The sequence below is a fragment of the Neovison vison genome, chromosome 5, assembly GCF_020171115.1.
Source record: "Neovison vison isolate M4711 chromosome 5, ASM_NN_V1, whole genome shotgun sequence".
Taxonomy (NCBI): domain Eukaryota; kingdom Metazoa; phylum Chordata; class Mammalia; order Carnivora; family Mustelidae; genus Neogale; species Neogale vison.
The window spans coordinates 54,993,357-55,015,438 of NC_058095.1; the positions used below are offsets into that span (position 1 = coordinate 54,993,357).

The window sequence follows — 22,082 nt, forward strand, 5'->3', positions numbered from 1 at the left end:
GTTAGGGGGATAGCCAAAGGGGGATCGTGGTTCATGAGGTGACGAGGACGGGAAACACAGATTTCGGCGCCCGTAAACACCGTTGTAGTCAAGCCCGGCTGTGTCCCTTGCTTACATGGTGTTCACGCTGGGTGCAAGTGTGCAGAGCCTATGACACTATCTGAGCTTTCACAACCAAGTCTGCCAGTTCCTGATCCAGAGGAAGAAAGACAGGTAAACTGACAGCCTTGTGGTCCACCATGAGCACAGGTCTCTCAGCAAGGAGGACGGACATGACTTTGCCTGGGGAGGTGACACATTTTGAGCTAAGTCCTGAAGTGAGAGTGTGAGTCTGCCGAAGAAACAGCCTGTGCAAAGGCACTGAGGTAGACAGAAGCCTGAGATATTCTCAGGCTCATGTATACAGGGTCAGGCCCAGGTCAAGCAGGACCAGAGGCCTGGAGGTCATCAGAGGCCTGAAGGTCATCAGGAGCCTGAATGTTGGCAGGCCTTGAAAACCTTGCAAACCAGGCTGACCATAAACTCCGCTGAGGGGAATGGGGAGCCATGGAAGGGTCGAAAGCCCGGCAGCGGCAGTGACTGAAGCATTGCAGAAAGTTCCCTGCACAGTCAGACAAATGAGAGGTGGGGAGGCCAACAAGGGCGAGACTGACCCAAATCCAGGGGGTGGCCGTGGGGCTGGAGAGAAAGGCAGGGACTGTCGGGGACTCTGGCAGGGGAAGGGTCAGGTCCCAGGGCTGGTTGAGTGGGGGTCCACTCCCTGCTGGCAAGTGCAGGTGTGAGCAGGGGTGGGGCCGGGCGGGGCATCCGGAAGCCCCTGGCTGGTTCATAGCTGGGGCACAGCTGGGGCACAGTCCTCCCCAGGGCTGGTGGTGGCCAGGGTGGGAGTGGGACTCCGGCAGAGTTTTTCTGGGGAGCAGGAGGAGGCTGTGGCACCAGAACTACATGGTCCCCGAGCCCCTAGAAGTGGGAAGGTGGAGCCTGGAGCAGTTCCGGGGACGGTGTGAGGGAGGACGAGGGGCCCCGGCCTGTGAGGGCTGAAGCTGTGAGTGACTGGGAGGAAAGGAGCGGGCGTGCCATGGGGATGGGACCTTCAGAGCCCAGAGAGGCCATTTTGGGTTCAGTGCCAGAGGCCACTGTCCTTGAAGAAGGCAGGGTGGAGGCCCAGGCGGTCGGTGGGCTGTCCCCAGCGATGGTGGGACCAGAGTGGGGGCTCAAAGCGAGCAGTGTGAGGGTGGGCCTCTCCAGGAGTGGCCAGACCCAGAGCCAGTGGACACTGCAGTCCAGGCTCCTGTGGACGGCACAGGTTGTGGGTCAGGGGCCAGACAGCGCGGGCCTCCAGTCCTGGCCCCGCGTTCCCTGATGTCCCGTCCAGTGGGGTCCGCAGGCGAGCTGGGGTCCGGACTTCCCCTGCAGCTGGCCTGGGGTGCAGGGATGGTTAGGACGGGCGGCTCCTGCAGGGGCTCACCAGGTGAAGCGGCCGGGCCTGTGTTTCAGTGTTTCATCAGAATCAGCGCAGCCTACGGCTCCACCAAGGACATCTCGGTCTACAGCGTGCTGGGGCTGCCGCCCTCCCAGATCTTCATCGTGGGCCGGCCGGCCAAGAAGTACCAGACCCAGTGCCAGGTGGGGCAGCTGGGCGTGGCCTGCGGGAGCGGGTCGGGCTGCTAGGCGGGGCCTGCGGGAGCACGGGGGTGCGGGGGTGGGGGGGGTGGGGGGGTGGGGGGGGAGGGTGGGGTGGGGGTGTGGGGGGGTGTGGGGTGGGGTGGGGGGGTTGTAGGCGGCTAATGCTTCTCTCTGATCCCTAGCCCTTCATTCGTTCTGTCCGCGCTGTGGGTACGTGCCTTGGACCAGGCGCTGTGTGGGGCGCAGGGGGTGGACTCAGGTGTCCCCTCATCCAGTCCAGCGGGGTAGAGGGAACATAGAGGCCTAATGCCTGACAAGGAGCATGGGGTGGTAGCCCCCCAGGGAGGAACAGCTAAGACGGGGGCGGGGTTGGTTTTCCGGAGTTTGAAGGACTTGTTCAGGAAAGGCCTGGGGTCCGAGGAGCACTGGTGGCAGAGGTCGCGGGTGACAGCAGGAGCCCCAGCTTCCGGGGGTGGGGGCAGGGCCTGGCTTATAGCCTCTTCCTGGCGTGGGTCAGCAGGCAGGTGCTGCCCTCCCAGGGACTGAGAGCAGGAGGAGGAGGGGATTGAAGGGAAGGTGATGATCCCTTGGAATGTAGGGTGTGAGGGTGACCAGCAGATGCGGGCCAGAGATGGCACCCCTAGGGTGGGACCCAGGTTAGAGGCCGTGCCCTGCCCAGAGGGGGAACCGAGGCGGGCTTCTCTGGCTCTGATGCACACACCTGTCCTGGGGCTTGCCCCATGCAGATTCGGACTCTGGAGTCCCGGTGGGGCTGGAGACTCTGCCTGCTATGGTCCTGCAGCTGCTACTGGTCTGGGGAGCTGGGGTCTGAAGACCCAGTGGGGGGGTGGGCAAGAAGGCCACTGTGGGGGCCAAGACCTGATGGAGGTTTGTGGGGTAGGGACTGGGTGATGGGACAACCTTGCATTTGGGGGATTCAGTGGCAAGCGACAAGGACGGGGGCCTCCCCCAGACCGTGATCAAGAATCCAGAGGTCTGGTGTGCCCCACGGGTACAGATGGAAGGGCTCAGAGATCCAAGGCCTGGCAGGGAGCTGTGTGCGGTGGTGAGCTCCCTGTTCCCGCCAGGCTCCACAGCGAAGCTGGAGACCGTGCTAGGGCGGTGAGGGGTCACACTGGTGGGGGCAGCACGGGGCCCCTCCCGCCTGACACCTGTCCCCCCGCCCGCCCGCCCCTGCAGTTTCTGAGCGAGGGCTACGCTGTGCACCTGGCGGCGCTGGAGGCTGGCCACCGCTCGCGCCCCAAGAAGAACAACTCGCGAATGGTCCTGCGCAAGGGCAGCTTTGGCCTGCACGCCCAGCCCGAGTTCCTGCGCAAGCGGAACCACCTGCGCCGCACCATGTCCGTGCAGCAGCCCGACCCGCCCGCCAACCCCAAGCCTGAGCGGGCGCAGAGCCAGCCCGAGTCCGACAAGGACCACGAGCGGCCCCTGGCCGCGCTCAGCTGGGCACGCGGGCCCCCCAAGTTTGAGTCGGTGCCCTGAAGGCCGGGCTGTGTGCAGAGCAGGGGGGCCCTGCCGGCTGCCCGCGGGCTGGGAGGGGCTGCTGCTCCCCGAGACGGGCCTTTTCCTGCTTTTTCCCTCCCGTGTCTGTCCAGCAGTGTCCAACAAGAGCGGGGAGGGACCCTGCCGCGCCTGGGGGGGCTCCCCGGGCCACGAGGGGGAGATCCCAGGGTCTGTGTGCAGCCCCAGCTGCCTCCCTGTGCGGTGCGGTGACCGCAAGCCCAGGTCAGGGCTGGTGTGGGTGTGATCCTGGGGAGTGGGCCTGCCTGGAGCAGGAGGGCTGGACGGAGTTGACCATCCTGCTGTGTTCCTAAGGCTTTGGAGGTGCCGGGCAGGGAGGGGAGAAGCCCCCAGACTGGGGACCAGTGGCCCCGGCAGGCACGGCTTTCTGGCTGTCTGCCGGAGGGGTGAGCGGCATTGGCGCCATCCTTCTTGTCGCATCCCGGGTCACCGTCTTGGGCCTCCTGGCTTTCCTGGGGCCAAGTGGCCACTTTCTGGGAGTGAGAGGATATCCCCTGGGTCCTCCTGTGTTTGCAATGTCTGTTCAGGGCCTTGGGGGGTCGGGGTCTGGTGCTGACGGTCTGTCCTCCTGCGGCTGTCCATTGTCCCCGTCTTGTCCTCGGTATTGTTACCATTCTCCTGTGGCCCATGAGGACAGTCATTCCTCTAACCAGGGCCCTGCCTGATGCCCTCCCCCGTGAGGCTGCAGCCATGAGCTCAGCCATGAGCTCTGGCCCCGCTGGGCTGGCTGTGAGACCTGGAGCCCACTGCTCGCCCTCTCTGGGCCTGCCTTCCATATGGGATTGGGTGGGTCTCCCTGCTGAGACTGGTGCGGGTTTCTGATTCCTGGGCTGTCTTGCACTTGGAGCTACACAAAGCCTGGTGTAGCTGCACACAGCCTGAGGGAGGCTCTAGGGGCCCCTTGCGGGCACCGAGCACCCCACCAGTTCACAGGAAGCCCCTGGGAGGGGGATGGAGATGGGAAACTGGGAAGGGCTCCCTGCTCCACGGGGTAGCTTGCTTTCCACTGCTGCCCAAACCATGTGTCCCAGGAACAGGGACATTGCCCCAAGGGCACTGATCTGACTCGCCCTTCCCACCTCTGCTCAGACTGATTCTCACTCTTGGCTCCTGGAGGGCACAGAGCTGAGACCCAAGCATTCTGGGGGTTCATGTGATTTTGGCTCAAACTGTTGTATTCTCTTTGCTTCCGCCTGCCACTCCACTGGGTTTGGTGCCCTCATCCTCCTGGCTCATCCCATGAGGTTGGCAGGGCTTGGCTCCCAAAGTGGGGTGCCCCTCAGAGCCTGCCCAAGGCATCCTGCTGCGAGCCCCTGCAGGGGGCCTGGGTCTCCTGCACCCCAGTTGCTGCCCCCTGGGCGGCCATGGCCTGCTTCGGGGCCCCCTCTGGCCGCCCCAGAGCTGGCTCAGCTCCTCCAGACAGGGCTGCGCCCCCGCCGGGCTGCCCCGGAGCCTAGACGTCTGTGTCCGCCGCAGGCAACCACGTGGGCCCCATGTTGCTTCCGCTAGGCGTCTACCTCTTATAGCTCCCGCGTGGCCGGCGTTCTCCCCAACAGCGGCTGCTGGCGGGGAGAGCTGGCACTGCCCTGTGAATTGCGGGGCAAAGCAGGCCTTCTGCTGGGGCCGGAGGGGGCCGGGCTCCCATCCCCCATCCCGCGCGCTCCTGGACGCGATTCTCTTCCAGCGCGGCAGACGCGCGCCCCACCTGCAGGGTGTCCTCCCCCGTCCGCCCCACCTTCGGGCAGCTCCCGCTCTGGCCCTGCCGCCCGGCGGTCCGCGGGGGCCACTCCTCCGTCCACATTCCATACGTGGGGCGCTCCGCGAGGCCGCAGCGTGCGCGCACAGCCGCTTCCACCGTTTCCAGAACATGCGACGCCGCACCGCGGGCGTGCCCTTCGCGGAACTACTGATGTGGGTGATAACAGTCTTTCGGGGGAGCTCGGCCTTCTCTGCCCTGCCACCCCCGGGCTGGAAGCCAGAGAGATGGAGACAGAGACCGCGCCAGGACCCCGCAGGGAACCTGCATCCCGTGAGCGGGGCTTCGCGGCCTGGTCTGGAGCTAGGGTGGGGGACCGGGCAGGAGGCCACCCCGCTCCTGTCCCGAGCTCGGAGTACTTGCGCAGGCGAAGCTGAAGCCAGGCGCAGGCGCAGTGGGGTTCTGCGCGGGAGCCCCCCACCCACGCTTTCCCGGCGACTGCAGCCCACGCGCAACCCGTGGATCAGCTGCCTGTTCTGTAGCGTCGGTCCACTCCAGTCGGAGAGAAACAAAGCACCCCGTGGTGCTGTTGTCTGGACGGGGGTCCTGCCTCTCTCCGGAGCCGTTCCGCGACCCCGGTGTGGCTGCTTTCCAGAGAACCCTTCCAGTTCCCGGTGCGCCCGCTCCCGGGGGGCCGGTCGCCCCTCTTCCCGCCTGACCAAAGCTCCTCGTCTCTCCTGTGGCATGTTTGTTCTTCCTGACCCGGGGGCTGTCCTTGCCGCAGAGCTGCCTGACGCCCTCCTCCGCCCTCTCCCTGCCGGGGTCGCGCGGTGCTCCCGGCCGGGCTGCTCTCGGGCATCCTGGGTTTTCTTGGGAAGTTCTCGCGACTCCTCCCTGAGGCTCCACAAAACACGTGTTTCAAGAAGCCGACTCTTCCTGCGTCCGGGTGAATGACCTCCTGTCTGGGCGCGGGGCGGAGAAGAGCAGGTGTGGACCCCGCATTCCGGGGGTGGCCGGGGCCTGGGCTCCCAGAAGCAGGGAGACGCTCGTCCTACCACCTGGGAGCTGAGTCAGCGCCCCCGACGGGGCCTGCAGGCAGAGTACGGCGCCCTTTTTTAAAAGAAAGTCAGACACCTGAGCTGTTGGCGGCAGGTGCCGAGCTGGCACTGGTTCTGCTCGGACGCCCCTGCCTAGCTTCGGTTCCCGCCCTGCTTGGGAGGGGCGCCCAGACCTCGGAGGAGCCTCGTGGCTTGACCCCGCCTTAAATAACCAATGTCCCGCCGATTCCCGGGGTTTGGGTGCCACGTGCTCTGGAAACCTATTCTCTTCGGCTCTGCCAAAAGAAACCACCCCTCTCTCCCTCTCTCCTTCTAGGCTTGGGGGAACTTTTGTAAAAATCACAGCTAGGGTCAGGTCCCTGAGCAGCAGTGAGGCCTGGCCCGGTCCTGCTCTTGGGGCCAGGAGGGAAGGTGGAATCTGACCTCACCCTCCCTGGGACAAAGAGTGGCCGGTGACACAAGGAGGGGCAGGACAGGAGCAGCCTGCTCATGGGGACCCCCACCCTGGGACCCCACTATCCGTTTCTATTTGTTTACTCCGCGGGGGGTGGCCTGTCTGACCTTGTCCGTGGCCTGGCTGTTCCTCAGTGTTACCTGTGCGGGATGGTTCTGTACTGACAACGGTTTCTCCCACTCCTCATGGCTGCCTTGTACAAAATCCGTTGGAGAACATGTAAAATACCAGATTTCTAACCAGACCCACGCCTAGCACTATGGAGTTCAACAATTTTTACAAACTGGTCTTGATTTTGATGTGAGCTGGTTTTTAACTCTCGAATGTTGTCACTGAAATAAAAACCTGATTTGCCTTTAAGGTGTTCTTGGTCCTGAGCAAAGCTGAGGGGACCTTTTCTGTTCCTCGTTCCCCGTCCCCTGAGCTGGGGGCCAGCGGCTTGGCCTGGGGAGGATGAGGGGAGTCCAGCCCCGCTGCCCCGAGTGGGGTGTGCGTGTGTGCGACACAGAGAACAGATGTCACAGAGGCAGAGTCTTTATTATGAAAAAGCATCATTATCTCCAGAGAAGTCAACTGATAGTTTGTTTTTTTTTTTGAGTAAAATGACAAAGCAGATTTCTTAAATAATTTGCCGACAGCAGAAATGGCCACTGACCAGTGCTACCCCTCCCCGCTCACTCATGATACCCTGTGCTTGGGCTAAATAGGGATCTGTGGGCCCAGGGGCTTGGGGCTCGGGGGAGGGGTTGGCACAGGGACAGGAGCCAGGGTCCCTGGAACTGGGCAGTCCAGGGGCTGATTCCTCAAAGGTCTGCCTCCTGGGCGCACAGCTCAGGGCCCCCCGGGACCTCTGCTACTTGGGCTTCCCATTGTAGATGCAGCCATGAAGTGTGGGGTGAGTTTCCAAACCCAAAAGGGGAGGTGAGTGAACCACCCCAGACTCTCCCCACGTGACTCTCGGGCTGGGGTGGGCGGTCAAGGACAGAATCAGATGTGGCCAGGGCAGGAGCAGGGGCCCCTCCAGCAGCCTCCACCTGGGTCCTTGTTAGCAGTGGCCCCAGGCCATCCTCGGGAGCTCGGGGGGACACATGGATCCCGGCGTGAGGGCACAGTGGTCAGATGTGGCTTGCTTCCCACAATACACAGTTCCCTTCATGCCCCCTCTGTGCTCAGAGCAGGGAAGTATGGGCGCCATGGTCATCCCCCCAGAACCAGGAGCTGGAAGGTGGCCGGTATGCTCGGCTACTGATGTGGTCTGTGAGGTCAGCGGCTCTGGCTCCAGGCAGGTGGGAAGCCTTGCACACTCCTGGCTCTGCTGGGCCCATCAGCTCTGTGGGTTTTTCCAGAAAAGGCTCTGTTCGAGCACTTGTTTGTGCATGAGGAGGAGGAGGAGGGGGAGGAGGAGGAGAGCCCAGGGAAGATGTCTGGGAGGAAGGCATTGTCTGCAGGCACGTCCTCAGTCACGGATGAGAGAAACGGTCATGTCCGTCATGTCGCCGCCACTGGAGTTGGGAGGGCAGGAGGGACAGAGGCTGATGGGGCCGCCGGCTCAGGAGGGGACCTCCCGCCACATACCCGAGCTGGCTGGGCCCCACCCAGGAGCCCATCATGGCCATTGTATGAGTGGGGGACTGGCCCCAAGCTGGGGCAGCTGCAGATCCAAGACTTGCCTCCAGGGCCCTGAGCAGACAGACCAGAAATGCCACCATGGCCACAGAACTCTTCCCAATTCCACGGGCAGGCAGGAGAGGGGAGCCATGGGGAATGTTGGAGGAAGGGTGAGTCTTTCCTGGCCTGGGGGGGGGTTCCAGGTGATGGACAAACATGGCACCAGGGCCCTACGTGTTTTGTCCCCCTCATGTTAGAGATGAGCAGAGGGAGCTCCAGCAAGGGGCAGGGGTAGGCCAGGGTCACACAGCAGGATAGAACCAGGGGCAAAGAGGTCCCCCAGAAATGCTGGCTCACCTCTCTTCTGCCACAATGGCCTCATCTAGCTCTTGGGACAGCTGCTGGAGATGCTGAAGTCCTGCTCCCATAGGCTCTAGGTCACTGTCAGACTCGCTGAAAGAGGGAGAAGCCGTGCCGGTGACCCGTGGGAAGCTGAAAGGAGCCCCTCCCGAGCTGCCCTGGACCGGGCGATGTCCAGGGGGCTGGGAACACCTTGTCCCAGATCCTCCCCCCCCCAGGAGCGACACAGGCACAGCTTAGAGCACCTGGCAGAGAACAGAGGCTCGAGGCCCAGATCAAGGGCAGGTGACCTTGCAGACAGGTCAGCCCTGCTGTTGCCCCCATGGAAACAGAGCCTCAGCCTCCAGCTGCCGTCTAGACTTGCTTCGGGCTCATCGGAGACTCATGTCTTGACAGATAGGGAAACTGAGGCCCTGGAGGACCTCCCAAGGCCTCCGGCTGGCAGGGGATGGGGGTGCGGAACGCGGCTGCTGGCAGCTCCAGGTGCCCCTGGCAGCCACAGGAGGGGGCTCAGCTCGTGTCAGGGGGCCCCAGCACTGCCCCCTCTTACCTGGGGGAGCAGAGGGGCTCTGTGGAGGAGTAGGGGCTGCGGAGGGCAGCCTCCCTCCTGGACCGCCGCAGGGGGTAGGTGCATGGGCCCCCACGGGTAGAGAGCCGGGGACTGTCCCTCTCCCATGGGTCCAGGGCCGCGTAGGCAGGAGCAGCTCCAGACAGCCGGGGGCCCTTCTGTGTCCCCCTCCTCCTCCTCCTGGCTGTCACCTGGGTCTCCACCAGCCACTTGGTACCACTGTGGCAGGACTCCTGGATTCTCTGTGGTGGGTGCAGGGATAGGTGAGCTTGGCCATCGCCAAGGGGCGCTCTCCAAGAGCCGCGACAGCACCTGCCGCCCCGTGGCCTGCCAGTAGGCAGACACCAGCAGCTCAGGGGCCTGGGGGAGGAGCGTGGACGAGTCCCTGGGAAATGGGTCCCGATCTGCCGCAGCCACGGGGAGTGAGTCCGCATTGACCCAAGTCCCTTCCCAGACCCGTAACGCCGCTGACTCTTCCAACAAAGCCCAGAGACTGGGCCTGCCACCCCCACCCCGTGGACCAGCCCCTGGTCTCACCCAGCAGTTCACGCTGCACGCGGGTACAGTCCTCTCCGGGCCAGCGGTCAGGACCCAAGGTCTCGGAAGCCGTCTGGGGCTCCTCACTACCTACAGCAGCGAGCCCGAGTTCCAGGGTCTCTCGGACCCGCCCGGCTCCTCTCCACCAGAACGTCTGCCCCAGCAAAGCCAGAGGCCGGAGGTCAGAACAAGACCCGAGTTCCGTATGGCAGGTGGTGTGGCCAAGGGCCGACCATCTCATTTCGTGTCTCCAAGCCCCGGGGGACAAATCCGTGCTGGGGCTCCTACAGACCAGACTTACACTTGGCTCAGAACCTCTCAGTGGAAGGTCTGGGGATTTCGGGTCCCCAATCAGACCCCAAGGAGACGTCTGGCCCCATTCTCTCCTTGGGGGTGGGTCCATCCTCACGGCTTCTGTCCCTCCTGGGTGACACCTTCCCTCATTTTGGGTCCCTCATTGGGACCCAAAAATGTGTCCTAAGGAACACATCCTTGTTTCCATCCTTGCTCTCCACCCTCTGGCTACACCCAGGCTTCCCCCCAGCTCTGGAGAGGGACTCACACTATGTTGCTTGCCCTCCCGCTGCCCCTCTCCTGGGTGGTTCTGTGGTCACCTCCAGAAGCTTCCTGTTTGGTGTCCCCCATTACGCCCTTGCGAGTCACCCCACCACAACGCAGCTCTGGCCTCTTGCCAATGTGGGGCTTGGTTCCTCTGGACTGCGCACCTCTCCTCATCGGCTCTGCCTCCTCATAGGGGCCCTTGGAGGCAGCTATCTGATGCCATCTGAAGCCTGAGCTAAGGGACAGGTAACGCTGCCGGCCTTACCTGGGACACGGCACCCAGGGCGCTCTTAGCAGAGCGAGCCGCAGCCTGGAGACCCTGCTGCCCTGGCCTGGGGCTTTCCAGGCGTTTCCAGGAGGGCCCTGGCCCGAGGTTGAGGCTGACGGCTCTCAGAGGCAGCCTCCTCTGGAAGTGTCTGCACAGGGAGCCCAGGGTCCTGCCGGAGGTCTCCGGATGGCCGGCCACAGGCCGTGGCCCGTCCTTCTCCTCCAGCTGTTCCTGGTCCTGGAGCGGTGTCCGGCGCACTGAGGTCCCCACGCCCGGCCACTTGGAAGCCATCTGCCTGGCCAAGAGATTGTTCAGCCCACCAGATCCTGGGGGGAGGTCAAAAGGGAGGTCAGCACGGCAGCCCCCTTACCCTCCCCGGGCCCCACGGACACAAGGCAGCTGGGGCTGGGTGTGGAGGCCCCTGGCAGCTGTGGGAGCGGGAAGGAGGGTGCGTCCTGGAAGAGAGGTCAGAGGCGCAGAGGAGGGCGGAGGATGAGCAGGGCGCTCCGCCGTCCTGCACTGTCCACAGCACCCCTCTTCCATACAGCCTCCTTTCGGCTCTCCGCCGCAAGCGGGGAGGCAGGACCGGCCCTCGCCGACCTCCCTGCGCCAGAGCCGCGTCCGACGCCCTTTGGCAAGCTCGCGGGGGCCCGGGAGGCTCCAGCCGCGCACTCACCCCCCTCCAACTCTCCGGTCTGCGTCTCGCAGCCCCCGACGGCCCGGCATGCGCGCCCGTCCTGCCCGGAGCCCCCCGCCCCGTCCGGTCCCGTGGGAACGGAAGCGCCGCCGAGCCCCGGGCCGCACTCACTCGACAGCCCCCCGCGCCCCCCGCACGCCTAGCTGGCCGCTCCGCGCCCACCCCGCCGGTTTGAATCTCCGCGCGGGTCCGCCCTCGGCCAGTCCTCGCCGCTGACTGGCTGAGTCCGCGCAGCGCGGCCGCGCCCGGGATCCAATTGGACCCCGCGCTCGCGGCGGGGCTGCTGCCCTCCGATTGGCTGGCCCCCGGTTCCCGCGGGAGGGGGCGCAGCCGGGGGCCGCCCCTTTGTCTCCTCAGTCCGGGGGCCGCGCGGGGGGGGGTGCTGTCTGCCCGGAGCGCTCGCGGCTGCCCGCTCCCGCGTGGGTGTGTCCGTCTCCATCCTTTGCCCTGTGTTCCCCAAACGTGCCTCCGCACTCGACCTGGGAGATCCTGGAGGAGGGGCCAGAGCGGCGTATCTGCCCCCGCCCCGCCCTCCTCCAGTCCAGTCCCCCTCAGGGCGAGTCCTCCCCCAACCCCTGCAACCGCACAAGCTCCAAAACTCGCCCTTTGGGAAGCCCCTCCCTCTTTCCCGCGGCCCCGCTGCCAGGCCGCGTCCCCCACACCCCAGGCTTCCTCGCTGCGAGCCTCACCCCCCCACACCCCATAGCTCTGCCCCGGGCCCTGCAGCGCGCCCCATCTTCGGCGGGTCTCTGTCGGCTCCCCAGCCCTTCCGCGTAGCTCGACCCTGGGCCGCGACAGAGCTGGGTCTCCCAGGCCTGGGGCTCAGGAACCTCCCTCCCCGCAGCGGGGGGGATGGAGGGATGAGGGAGGTGCGTGCCGCAGGTGCTGGTGTGCCTGCCCAGCCCTTCTGTGAAGACATCGCTGGACCCTCAGGGCAGCCTAGGAGTAAATGAGGAAACTGAGGTCAGGCGAGGTTAGGTGGGCCCCAGTGGCCCTCAGTTAGGGGACCAGGGTCCTTGCGCCCGCTCCTCAGATCTAGCGTGTGGGGAGAGACACGGCGTCCATGAACCGAAGAAACAATAATCAAAGAAAATGACAGTGAAGGCCCCCTGGGTCGGGTCGTTTACAGCTGGGGCCTCCAGAATGAGCTAAGGGAGCCCAGAACGTATTTGAGCATGTGGGGGGAGACTCCTGGCACCGAGGGGCCAGCGCCCAGGTCGGACACCCACCTCACAGATGTGTGAGACTCAAGTTTCTGGAAACGAGTTGGACTCTGAGCGGTGGGCTGGGATGTTCTGCTTTGCTGTTTCATTGTCTGACCACGGCTCTTCCTGTCCCTGCCTTCCCCACGAGGAGCCTGAGCTGTGGCCTGTTGGGGACAGGCGTGTGGATGGCATTAGGGGATTGGATTCCCGCCTTTCCCCAAGGACACAGGGGAAGGCGAGTGCCCTTATTCTCCGGAAAACTAAGCTGGGTGTGGGAGAGAGTCACTGAAGGGAAACCGTCTCAGGTTGGCCAGGCTGTTCCCTTCTGTGTCCGGCCGTCAGAGGACAGTCCGCACTGGCCCAGCCCTGACCCGGGTCAAGTGCGCTTCCTGCCCTGCCGCCCAAGGAGGAGCTATTTTTACTCGCATTTGGATGACAGCACAGATTTCCAAGGCTGAAGTGTCTGGCCGGAGACAGGAGCGCAGAGTCAGCAGGAACCGAAAAGTTGGGTGTCCGGCTTTGCATCCCAAATGCCCAATCTTTGATCACAGTACTTCCTCAGGGTCAGAAGTGAATGGAGGGATGTTTGGCCGGGCCCCCCTGCCCATGTGGGGCTTTACATCCCCTCCCTCAAAACGTTCCCATACCCGCCAGCCCAGGGGAAAGGACGTCAGTGTCTATGACAATGGGGGGGGGGAGGAGGAGGAAACGTCTTTTTCTGAATGAGAGACTCTCCCTTGCTGGGAGCAGAGCAGGCCAGGCAGGGGAGGAATTGTATGCCTGGGAGGGCAGCCTCCTAGTGGAGAGGTGGCAGGGACAGGGGCAAAGCCATTCCTAGGCAAGGGCTTTCTGGGGTCCAGCCCCACCTGTGCCTCTGTTGCCAAGGAGGACAGAGGAGGAGGAGGGGCCCCAGCCCTGCCCCGTCCTGGGGGATGCCCTGGCCAACAGCAGAATTTCCTGCTAGTTCCCACGACCCCCTGGAATGGCCGGTGCTGGAAGAAGCAGACCTATGCTGGGCCACATGCTGCAAGGGAGGCGTCCTTGGGGTGAGGAAGGCGGCGAAGGGGTGTGGGGAACCCCACGTGAGCAGGGGCAGGGTAGACTCCCTGAGCACGCAGCAGTTTAGCAGAGGAGCTCGGGGACAAGATGCAGGGTGGAGGGGGGTGGCGAGGCTTTCCTCAGCTGGGGCCTGCCAAGGCCGGTGTCAGGGACCTGGCACCGCCCATTTCCAGGACCAAGGAAGGTGGCTGGCGGACTGAGGGCGCACCACCCTGGGGATGGGTGGCCTGGGGCAGGGGTGGCTCCACTGGGCTGGGGGTGGTGGTGCTGGGGTGTGTCCTGAGGGGAGCAGAGAGTCTTTGATGGGTTTTAAGAGGGGTGGGGTTATTAGGGTGGCCTTTTCCCAAAATCCATTAGGAGGTTAGTCTGGGGCTAATCGTGGCTGGGGGCCTGTCGGGAGCTGTAGCCTGAGCACCTCCGTCTTCTGGCCTCGGCTTCAACAAACACCCCCAAACCCCAGTCCCGCTCCTCTGCACCGGGGCCCAGATCTATGCCTTCTATCCCAGCACCCACACCCCAACTCCGTGCCTCTCTGCCCTCCGGAGCCGAGCAACCGATCACGGGTTACAGCGAGAAGCCAGCCGTCCCCGGCAGGAAGTCCAGCATGTTGAACACAAACAGAGCTGACAGCCATGCTGCTGCTGCGGGGGAGCAGCCAGCACTGCCAGGACCCCAGAAGCAGCCCCCCACTCCTGGGTCCTCCCTCCCTCTCTCCCTCCCGCGATGTCCATGGTAATTGCGTTATTTCCCTCTAAGCATCTGTCTTGCTTCCTGTGCGTTCAGACCCCTCTGCGTGGCTGTGTGGACAGAGAAGGACCCCAGGACCCCTGTTCCCAGAGAGGGCCGGATGGGGGCCCTAGGGGGTCTGAGCACCTTGGGAGGGGCCTAGGGGCCTGATCCGGCCGCCCCGGTCTGGGCTTAGGGGCTCAGGCTTGGCCTCTATTTCAGTGGTTCTTTGTGGGAGACTTTGGGGGGGCTGGAGAGGTGGATCTCCCCATTTTGGCAGGGCAGGTGGAGTTAAGGAGGGTGACAGACACCCAAGGCCACACGTTAGGAATTGAGAAGTGTGGTCAGGGGCTCTATGTGGCTCCTGATAATTCAGTGTCCCTTCCTGCTGGGGTCACAGAAAGGAAGGACCCTGGGAACCCGAGCTCCCATTGGCCACAAGGTGGCGCCAAATACCACACCTTCAGGCCACCTGTCCCTTTGATTCCTGAATGCGGATCCCAGGTGCAGGGACTGAGCTCTGCAGGGGTCCCCGAGCACAGGGGTGAGGGATGAGACCCTCCACTCCGGGAGAGAGATCCCTGCTCCCCACAGTCAGAACCTGGAGTGGGGGCTGCAGCGGGGCTGGAGGACACCCTTAACTTTCCCCAAATTTGTCCTTTCTCTCACCTGGTTTTAGAAGCCCCCAAGCCAGAAACCTGCTCCCCGACCCCCACCCCGCATCTCATCCTCTCCTGCACAGTGTTTGGGGGGAGAGGAGGAGGAAACAGGAAAGAGGGAAGACAGGGACTGTAGAAACCACAGGACCTTGGCATGGACACCAGGACGTGGAGGGGGCTTCAGGCTCCCCTCCTGTTCCCCTTTGCTTTGCTGAGGCCTCTCTCCTGCTACACCCCTCCCCATCTTCTCTGAGAACTTTCTGGCCTCTTTCTTTCTTCTTGGGATGGGAGAAAACCCTTGGTGGCTGGCCGGTGGGGGCCTCACCTCCCCCTGCGGAGTAGGGAGGAGGCACTGCCTGCCCGGCTTACTCCTGGCTCACACCTGCCCCGGGGGCAGGGTCAATCCCCAGGTCTGGATGTCTTCCTCCCGGGAGATTACTGAGCCTGAGCCCGGGAGCCATGGAGGCCGCTCTGCTCCTGAACATGGAGGGGGTCAAGAAAACCATCCTACATGGAGGGACCGGGGAGCTCCCAAACTTCATCACCGGGTCCCGGGTGAGTGGACCTGGTCTCCTGGCACCAGAAGGGGGCTCCCTGTCTGCCGACTTCTGCATTCCCGCTGTGCCTCTTTTGGCTCTGCCAAAACAGGGCTTTTGGCGAGGAGGGCCCTTCCCAGGATTATCAGCCCCCAGCACCTGGGAAGCTCAGAAACGGCGACCACTCTCTGGATGTCTGTGATGCTGGCAAATTAAACTCCGGCATGGGCTGGGGGAAGGGCTTTGGGAGTTTTCTGATGCTCAGTGTAGAGTGGAGCCTTCAGGGTTCACAGTGTTGTCCCCAAATGTCTGGTGGGCTTCCCTGGATGACGGAGTGGCGGGGTCTGTGGCCTCAGATCTAGGGCTTCTGTAAGCCGGGCTCTGAGGTCCCGCACGCTGCCAGGCAGCGGGACAGCCAGTGGCTCGGGGCCCTTGGGGCGGGGGCGAGGGCAGGCAGCACGGGGTCGCTGTGGGGTCCTGGCATCTGGATGGGGTGCAGTGCGCTGAGCCCAGAGGACAGCCCCGCGAGTGACGGTGGGAGGTTTGTCTGAGACCAGGGTCCTCTCCTGCCGACCAGGTGATCTTCCATTTCCGCACCACAAAATGCGACGAGGACCGGACAGTGATCGATGACAGCAAGCGTGTGGGCCACCCCATGCACATCATCATCGGGAACATGTTCAAGCTGGAGGTCTGGGAAGTGCTGCTGACGTCCATGCGGGTCGGCGAGGTGGCCGAGTTCTGGTGTGACGCCATCGTGAGTAGCCCACGCCCGCTCGTGCGGTCCGCGCCTCCAGCAGCCCTGTCCCCGCTCTGCGGGGCAAAGTGGGGTGAAAACGAAACCCTGCATCCCTTCCTCTGCCTCTGAGCCCACGGAGGAGGGTCACTCCAGACCACAAGCCCCCAGAGTGGCCGTCGGTGGTGTGGTCGCCTGGGGGGCGGGGTGGGATGGGGCACCAGGATGGCGCCCCACACATAGTTACTGGGTCCTGGGGACTTTTGGTCACTGGTCACCTTCCTGCCCTTCTGCCTGTGCCCGCAAGCCATGTAAAATTATTCTCAAGTCTGTGACCCTCCTGGGATCGCCTCCTTGTTCTGTAGCCCAGATAGAAATGGCAAGACTCACTTTTTTTTTTAAAAGATTTTTTATTTATTCGTTTGAGAGAGACACAGCCAGAAAGCACAAGCAGGAGGTACAGCAGTGGGAGAGGGAGAAGCAGACTCCCCGCTGAGCAGGGAGCCCAACATGGGGCTTGAGCCCAGCACCCTGGGACCATGACCTGAGCTGAAGGCAGGAGCCCAACCCACAGAGCCACCCAGGCGCCCCCAAGACTCACAGATGTTTAAACAAACATTTCTTTCTTTCCTTTTTAAAGATTTTATTTATTTATTTGACACAGAGAGAGAGAGATCACAAGCAGGTGGAGAGGCAGGCAGGGGTGGGGGAAACAGGCTCCCTGCTGAGCAGAGAGCCCAATGTGGGGCTCCATCCCAGGACCCTGGGATCATGACCTGAGCTGAAAGCAGATGCTTTAACCCACTGAGCCACCCAGGCACCCCTAAGCAAACATTTCTTATGGAAACTTTTCAATCATATACAAAAATCGACAGAAAGCCCAGAGAAGTCCCCAAGCCCATCCCCCACACCAGCCCCCACTGGACCCCAGCCAGGCTTGCCTCATCCCCCCACCTTCTCTCCCTCATCCCACACAGCTAAACCACGCTCCAGACTCCCTACATTACAGCTGCAAAGACAACTCTGTATTTGTAAAAAGGGCATTAAAGTAACATCATCTCAGTGTCATTATTACGTCTTTTGAAAACCCCTGTAATTCCTTCAGGCCGATGGTCTGTTCACATTTCTCTAGCTTAGTGGCCGGCTTATTCCAATCTCGACCCAAACACAGTCCATGCACAGGGGCTCCCCACATTCTAGAAAGCTGGTTGATTTCCATGGGACCGTCTTCCATGTTCCTCTGTCCCCACAGTTTCTAGAAATTGTTCTGCCAGCTTCCCACTGGGTGCCCGGTCCACTGGCCTCTTGCGCTGGGAGTCTCTTCTCACCGTGATTGGCTGACCGGCTCAGATGTCGCGGGCCTGACCCAGCCATTGCCGGGCTCCCCCTTGTCTATCACCCAACGGGCGCACCAGCCCTTGATGGCGGCCACTCCGACCCATCACATCTTTGGGGCCGCTGACCCTTTGAAGGAGCAATTTGGGAGAGAGAGAGTTTGAGATCTGAGTTTGAGCTCTGTGGCCCCGGGGAAGCCCTTTCTCCCTGGGACACTCTGTGTCACTCTCTCGATGCGGGGCAGCCAGCCCCATGACATGATTAAGGGAGGGCAGACTGCTTCAGGGCCCAGGAGATGGGCAACCAGTGCTTTACGGTCTTGGGGGAAAGTCTCCAAGATGACCTTGAACTGGGTATTGAAAGATGAATAGGAGTTCACCAGGTCTGCGGGTAAAGAGCAGGTGGCATCCAGGCCAGGAAGTGCAAAAAGGTTTGGCATGCTTAATTAAGTTGGCCCCTTTCCCCTCCGGAGGCTCCTCTCTGTTTAAGAATCCGAGTTTTGGAAAGACACAGGCAGCCGTCAGTGGGATGATCATATTAGGAGGGACTGGCCTTCCCCCCAGCAGCATTGCTCATCACTCCCTGCAGACCCTCCCCCTGACCAGTCCTCTCTGCGTCAGTCTGAAGAGGAAGAGGCCCCCTCTCTCCCTCCCCTGCCCCTAGGGAGGGAGGCAGGGCTGCTCTGGGGCTGGGAGCTTCTGCCCTGCCCCCAGGCAGGACGTTGGTCTCTATGTGGGATTTTATGCCAGTGCCCAGGACCGTGAGGCCACGGGTTGCAAACTAAAATTCCACGAGGGGCCCGGAGCTCTGGCTGTCTGTGGATTGTCTGCCTCATCCAAAGGGGCAGCCAGTCCTTAGCTCCGCCTGGATGGTCTCCTGGTGAGCGCCCCCGATATTCGAATGTTGGTTAACTGATTGATAACAGCTCCGCAAGGTGAGTGATCAGACAAAACCAGTCTGCGAGCTGAGTATGGCCCATGGCCCAGAGTTTGCGGGGTCTCCTATAGAGACAGATCCACAGGCAGGAGACTCGGTGTGGGGGTCCCAGGGTCCCCTGCCTCCGTCACAGGCGCGGTCTTGGTCCCCAGGGCCAGAGGTGAGCTCCACGGAGCCCCACGTGTGGCTCTGGCTGGTCTGTGGTCCCCAGCCAGGCAAGCTGTCCTCAAGACTGGCACTGAGCTGGGACTCCTATCTTCCTTGCTCCCTCCCTCCCAGGAGCTGCCACACCGCTGGGCGCGGGACTCAGGGACCCTCTTCAGGCCTTTCTCCTCCTTCCTGGATATTTTCCAGCTCCTGGCGGCACCCCCAGCCACAGTGCTGCCCTTGGGAGGGGGGCTCTGCTGGTGCTAGGGTGTGCATGTCAAGGGGCAGAGTCTCTACCGGAGGTCCTGCCCAGGCAGCCACCTGGCCCTGAGGCCCAATTGCTCAGTGCACTTGCTGGGATGCAGGACCTGGGGCTGCCTGGAGCAACAGCTGCTCCTGAGGCCTCTCTGGGCCTTAGGTCAGCCTTGATCCCAAGGGGATTAACTACCATCTGGCCTTCTTCCTCACAAAGGAGCCATTCTGGGCTAATCCTGGCTGGTGGGGGCTGGGCAGGCTGACCTTCACCCCCACGCTGGTGACTTGGAGGACAGGCTGAATTGTTTCCGTCTCTTCAGTCCTTGGAGCTGCCACGAGGGTGTCTGAGATGGGCCGTTTCTGGACTTTCCGAGCAGAGAGGGGCTCTCAGGGACAGCTCACAGGCGGAGCAGCTGAGGCTCAAGGGGCTGGTTTTCTTAGCCCTCCTCCTCCTTGAGGGTGGCGAGCCCCCTGCCCAGTGCAGGGAGAGGCTGGGGCAATCGGGGCCTACCCCTGTGCCTCCTCTGACTCACCTCAGCTCCCTGACCACAGGTGCGGCCAAGGGGGCTGGAGCTCAAGACAGGTGCCCAGGCTCCCTGCTAATCAGCAGCCCCCTGGGGATGCCAGGCCAGCCCTCTGGCCCCTGGAGCTCGAGCCTTTCCCTCCTCCCCACACTTCCCTCCCTGCAGGTCGCCAACCCATGGGCTCAGGTCTCCCCGAGAGAAATGGGTCGGGGCTGAGCACGAGGGCCAGGAAAGGTGAGAACGTGCCCCCTGAAACCGGGCGTGAACCCGGTCTGTGTCGTTTCATTGCTGGGTGACCTTTCGCAACTGGCTTCATGCCTCTGGGCTCCAGTCTCCCACCTGTGGAGTGGGGATAAGGGCCTCCCTTGCTGGGGCCTGTGGAAGGAGCTGATGGAAGGAGCTGGGAGAGCGCTTGGCCTGGAACACAGTGCACCACAGTCCTTCCGGGGGCCTGTTGGGGGCAAACAGCAGGAACAGCCCCAGGCTGGTGAGGCTGTAGCAGGACTCAGAGCCGGGGCTCTGAGCATGCAGGCCAGATGCCATCCGCCGTCTTTCCCCCCAGCACACAGGGGTCTACCCCATCCTGTCCCGGAGCCTGCGGCAGGTGGCGGAGGGCAAGGACCCCACAGAGTGGCACGTACACACGTGTGGGCTGGCCAACATGTTCGCCTACCACACGCTGGGCTACGAGGACCTGGACGAGCTACAGAAGGAGCCACAGCCTCTGATCTTCGTGATAGAGCTGCTGCAGGTGCGCCCTGGGGGCGGCAGGGGCAGAGGGCTGTCCCAGCCTCAGAGAGCACGCGGTGTGGGGAGCCTCCCCTCGCTAGTCCCAGGCATCACTGCCTTCTCTCTAGAGCATGAGAGGGCTCCTAAACCACTGCCGCGTTTGTGGGGTGGTGGGAGAGGGTCTGGCCTGGGTTGGGACTTGGGTATGGCCAAGAATGAGGTTCAGCCCAACAGCTACATGGGTGAACAAATAAGGGAATGGTGTCAACAATAGGGCCTTTGCGGGCCTGCTAGGACAGTTGTGCGGTTTGTGCACTGCACAAGGGCCTTACTCTAAGGTGTTCATTTTAGACCTCGTAGATCTGAACTTTCATGACAGCAATTTCCCAGCAGGTGGCTATAACGTGTCTTGTTCTAGCCAAGTGAGTATGGAGACCGCCTTCTGAATATTGGAAGTCCAGTGTTGACAAGGGCTGTCTGTCTGTAACTTGCATAAAGGTGCTGATTTAGGGCGGGCTCAGCCCGTGGCTTCTGTCCCCTATGCACGTGCATGTGACCAGCAAGCATGCTTGCAGAGAAGGCAGAGGAGGCGGGTCCCCAGCTGCGGGAGCGCAGGTCCCTCGGTCCCCGCCTCACCCACCTGCGCTGTTGGGCCAGGTGGAGGCCCCGAGCGAGTACCAGCGGGAGACGTGGAGCCTGAACAACCAGGAGAAGATGCAGGCGGTGCCCATCCTCCACGGAGAAGGGAACCGGCTCTTCAAACTGGGCCGCTACGACGAAGCCTCCAGCAAGTACCAGGAAGCCATCGTCTGCCTGAGGAACCTGCAGACCAAGGTGGGGGGCTGCCCGCGCGGCCGGAGCTGGGGGACGGCGACAGGGGGGGGGGCAGGCTGCCCAGCTCACGGGGACCGGCGTGCCCCCCGCCCCCCCGCGCAGGAGAAGCCCTGGGAAGTGCAGTGGCTGAAGCTGGAGAAGATGGTCAACACCCTGATCCTCAACTACTGCCAGTGTCTGCTCAAGAAGGAGGAATACTACGAGGTGCTGGAGCACACGAGCGACATCCTGCGGCTGCACCCAGGTGTGGCGGCGCGGGGCGGGGCGGGCCGGCACGTGCGGGCGGGGCGGGCAGGGACGTCAGGTGCGTAGGGCGGGGCGGCAGGTGCAAGGCGGGACGGGCAGGGCCGGCAGGTGCGCGGGGCGGGGCGGGGCGGGCCTGCAGGTCCCGGGCAGAGCCCCTGAGGGAGGCCTTGGTGCTCACGCGCAGCCGCCGGGACTCGCAGGCAGCAGGCCTGCACGCTGGTGCCTGGGCAGCTGGTGCCGCTGGTGGGGAGCAGGTGTTTGCGAGCGAGGTGCGGGGGGACGGTCGTGCAGGATGGAGTGACTGCAGGTGCGCTGCGACATCGCTCTCCTGCTGTGCGCAGGGGGCTGGGCTCCCTGTGCTCCTCACCTCCTTCAGTGCCCGGAGTAACCCGTGGGGGCGGAGACGGGCGTCTGGAGCCCAAGCCTTGCGGGGAGCCCACGGGACTGAGTAGGAGATTTCCGGTTTGGAGTTAGTTCTGGGGCCTGGCAGGGTCCCTGCAAGGGAGGGGAGTAGGTCTTGCTCTTGCTGCTGTCACCCACATGTACAGCCGAGGAGGCGGCCCCAGGGGCACAGAGAAGTTAAGGATCCCGGTTAAGGTTAAGAGTTTTGTCAGCGGCGAGGTCGCGCCTGGAGGGGGTCAGCAGGGGCAGTGTCGTCCTCCCCTCAGGGATCGTGAAGGCCTACTACGTGCGGGCCCGGGCTCACGCGGAGGTATGGAATGAGGCGGAGGCCAGGGCGGACCTTCAGAAAGTGCTGGAGCTGGAGCCGTCCATGGGGAAGGCGGTGCGCAGGGAGCTGAGGCTTTTGGAAAACCGCCTGGAGGAGAAGCGGGAGGAAGAGCGGCTCCGCTGCCGGAACATGCTGGGCTAGGGTGCGGAGTGGGCCTCCCTGGCCTCCCCTGGGTACTTCTGCAGCTGCGCACACTTCCTCTAGAACGCTCTCTCAAGTCCATGCCACTCCCTTCTGGGCGGGACAACCACTGGAACTTTACTCCCCCCCCCCCCATCCCGCCCCAACACCCGGCTTCTGTCTGCAGTCAAAATTACGTTTTTTGTGCTTTGTCTGAGGCCTGACTAAAATGAAAAAAAAAAAAAACAAACAAAAAACACAATAAACAGTGTAAGTAAGTTTCCCCACAGGCCCCACGTGGCACTGTGGTCGTGGTTCTTTCTCCGTGGT

The 22,082-nt window shown here is 63.0% G+C and overlaps 3 protein-coding genes across 4 annotated transcripts in view; 2 read left to right on the top strand and 1 right to left on the bottom strand.

The window, feature by feature from the left end:
- The window catches only part of PITPNM3 (PITPNM family member 3), a 59,124-nt gene extending 55,995 nt beyond the window's left edge, over positions 1–3,129 (top strand). The window contains exons 23-24 of the mRNA XM_044250251.1: positions 1,498–1,626; positions 2,827–3,129. Coding sequence (XP_044106186.1) covers positions 1,498–1,626; positions 2,827–3,129 — 432 coding nt within the window. The remainder of the gene's footprint in view (positions 1–1,497; positions 1,627–2,826) is intronic.
- Positions 3,130–6,894: 3,765 nt separating this feature from the next.
- PIMREG (PICALM interacting mitotic regulator) lies at positions 6,895–10,586 on the bottom strand. 2 transcript variants are annotated; one of them, XM_044250554.1, is made up of 4 exons: positions 10,276–10,586; positions 8,895–9,154; positions 8,342–8,437; positions 6,895–7,706 (listed from the first exon to the last, which is right to left on the bottom strand). In XM_044250554.1, the coding sequence occupies exons 1-4, from the start codon at positions 10,567–10,569 to the stop codon at positions 7,640–7,642; spliced, it is 717 nt and encodes a 238-aa protein (XP_044106489.1). In that variant the 5' UTR covers positions 10,570–10,586; the 3' UTR covers positions 6,895–7,639. The 2 variants fall into 2 exon arrangements, with proteins under 2 accessions (XP_044106489.1, XP_044106490.1); XM_044250555.1 differs by having other exon boundaries at positions 7,640–7,878.
- Positions 10,587–15,068: 4,482 nt separating this feature from the next.
- On the top strand, positions 15,069–21,849 carry AIPL1 (aryl hydrocarbon receptor interacting protein like 1). The gene is made up of 6 exons (XM_044250556.1): positions 15,069–15,179; positions 15,738–15,917; positions 19,656–19,844; positions 20,480–20,656; positions 20,759–20,900; positions 21,571–21,849. Exons 1-6 carry the CDS (start codon positions 15,084–15,086, stop codon positions 21,771–21,773), a joined length of 987 nt encoding a protein of 328 aa, XP_044106491.1. The 5' UTR covers positions 15,069–15,083; the 3' UTR covers positions 21,774–21,849.
- The last annotated feature ends 233 nt before the right edge of the window (positions 21,850–22,082 follow it).

What these genes read in the sequence shown, in the direction of transcription:
- PIMREG (XM_044250554.1), bottom strand. Translation starts at nt 10,569, where the DNA reads ATGGCTTCCAAGTGGCCGGGCGTGGGGACCTCAGTGCGCCGGACACCG. An exon ending in CCCTGGGTGCCGTGTCCCAG is followed by an intron (nt 9,155 to 10,275) that starts GTAAGGCCGGCA and finishes CACCCACCACAG; the next exon opens with AGAATCCAGGAGTCCTGCCA. An exon ending in GAGCCCCTCTGCTCCCCCAG is followed by an intron (nt 8,438 to 8,894) that starts GTAAGAGGGGGC and finishes TCCCTCTTTCAG; the next exon opens with CGAGTCTGACAGTGACCTAG.
- AIPL1 (XM_044250556.1), top strand. Translation starts at nt 15,084, where the DNA reads ATGGAGGCCGCTCTGCTCCTGAACATGGAGGGGGTCAAGAAAACCATC. An exon ending in AGTTCTGGTGTGACGCCATC is followed by an intron (nt 15,918 to 19,655) that starts GTGAGTAGCCCA and finishes CTTTCCCCCCAG; the next exon opens with CACACAGGGGTCTACCCCAT. An exon ending in TGAGGAACCTGCAGACCAAG is followed by an intron (nt 20,657 to 20,758) that starts GTGGGGGGCTGC and finishes CCCCCCGCGCAG; the next exon opens with GAGAAGCCCTGGGAAGTGCA.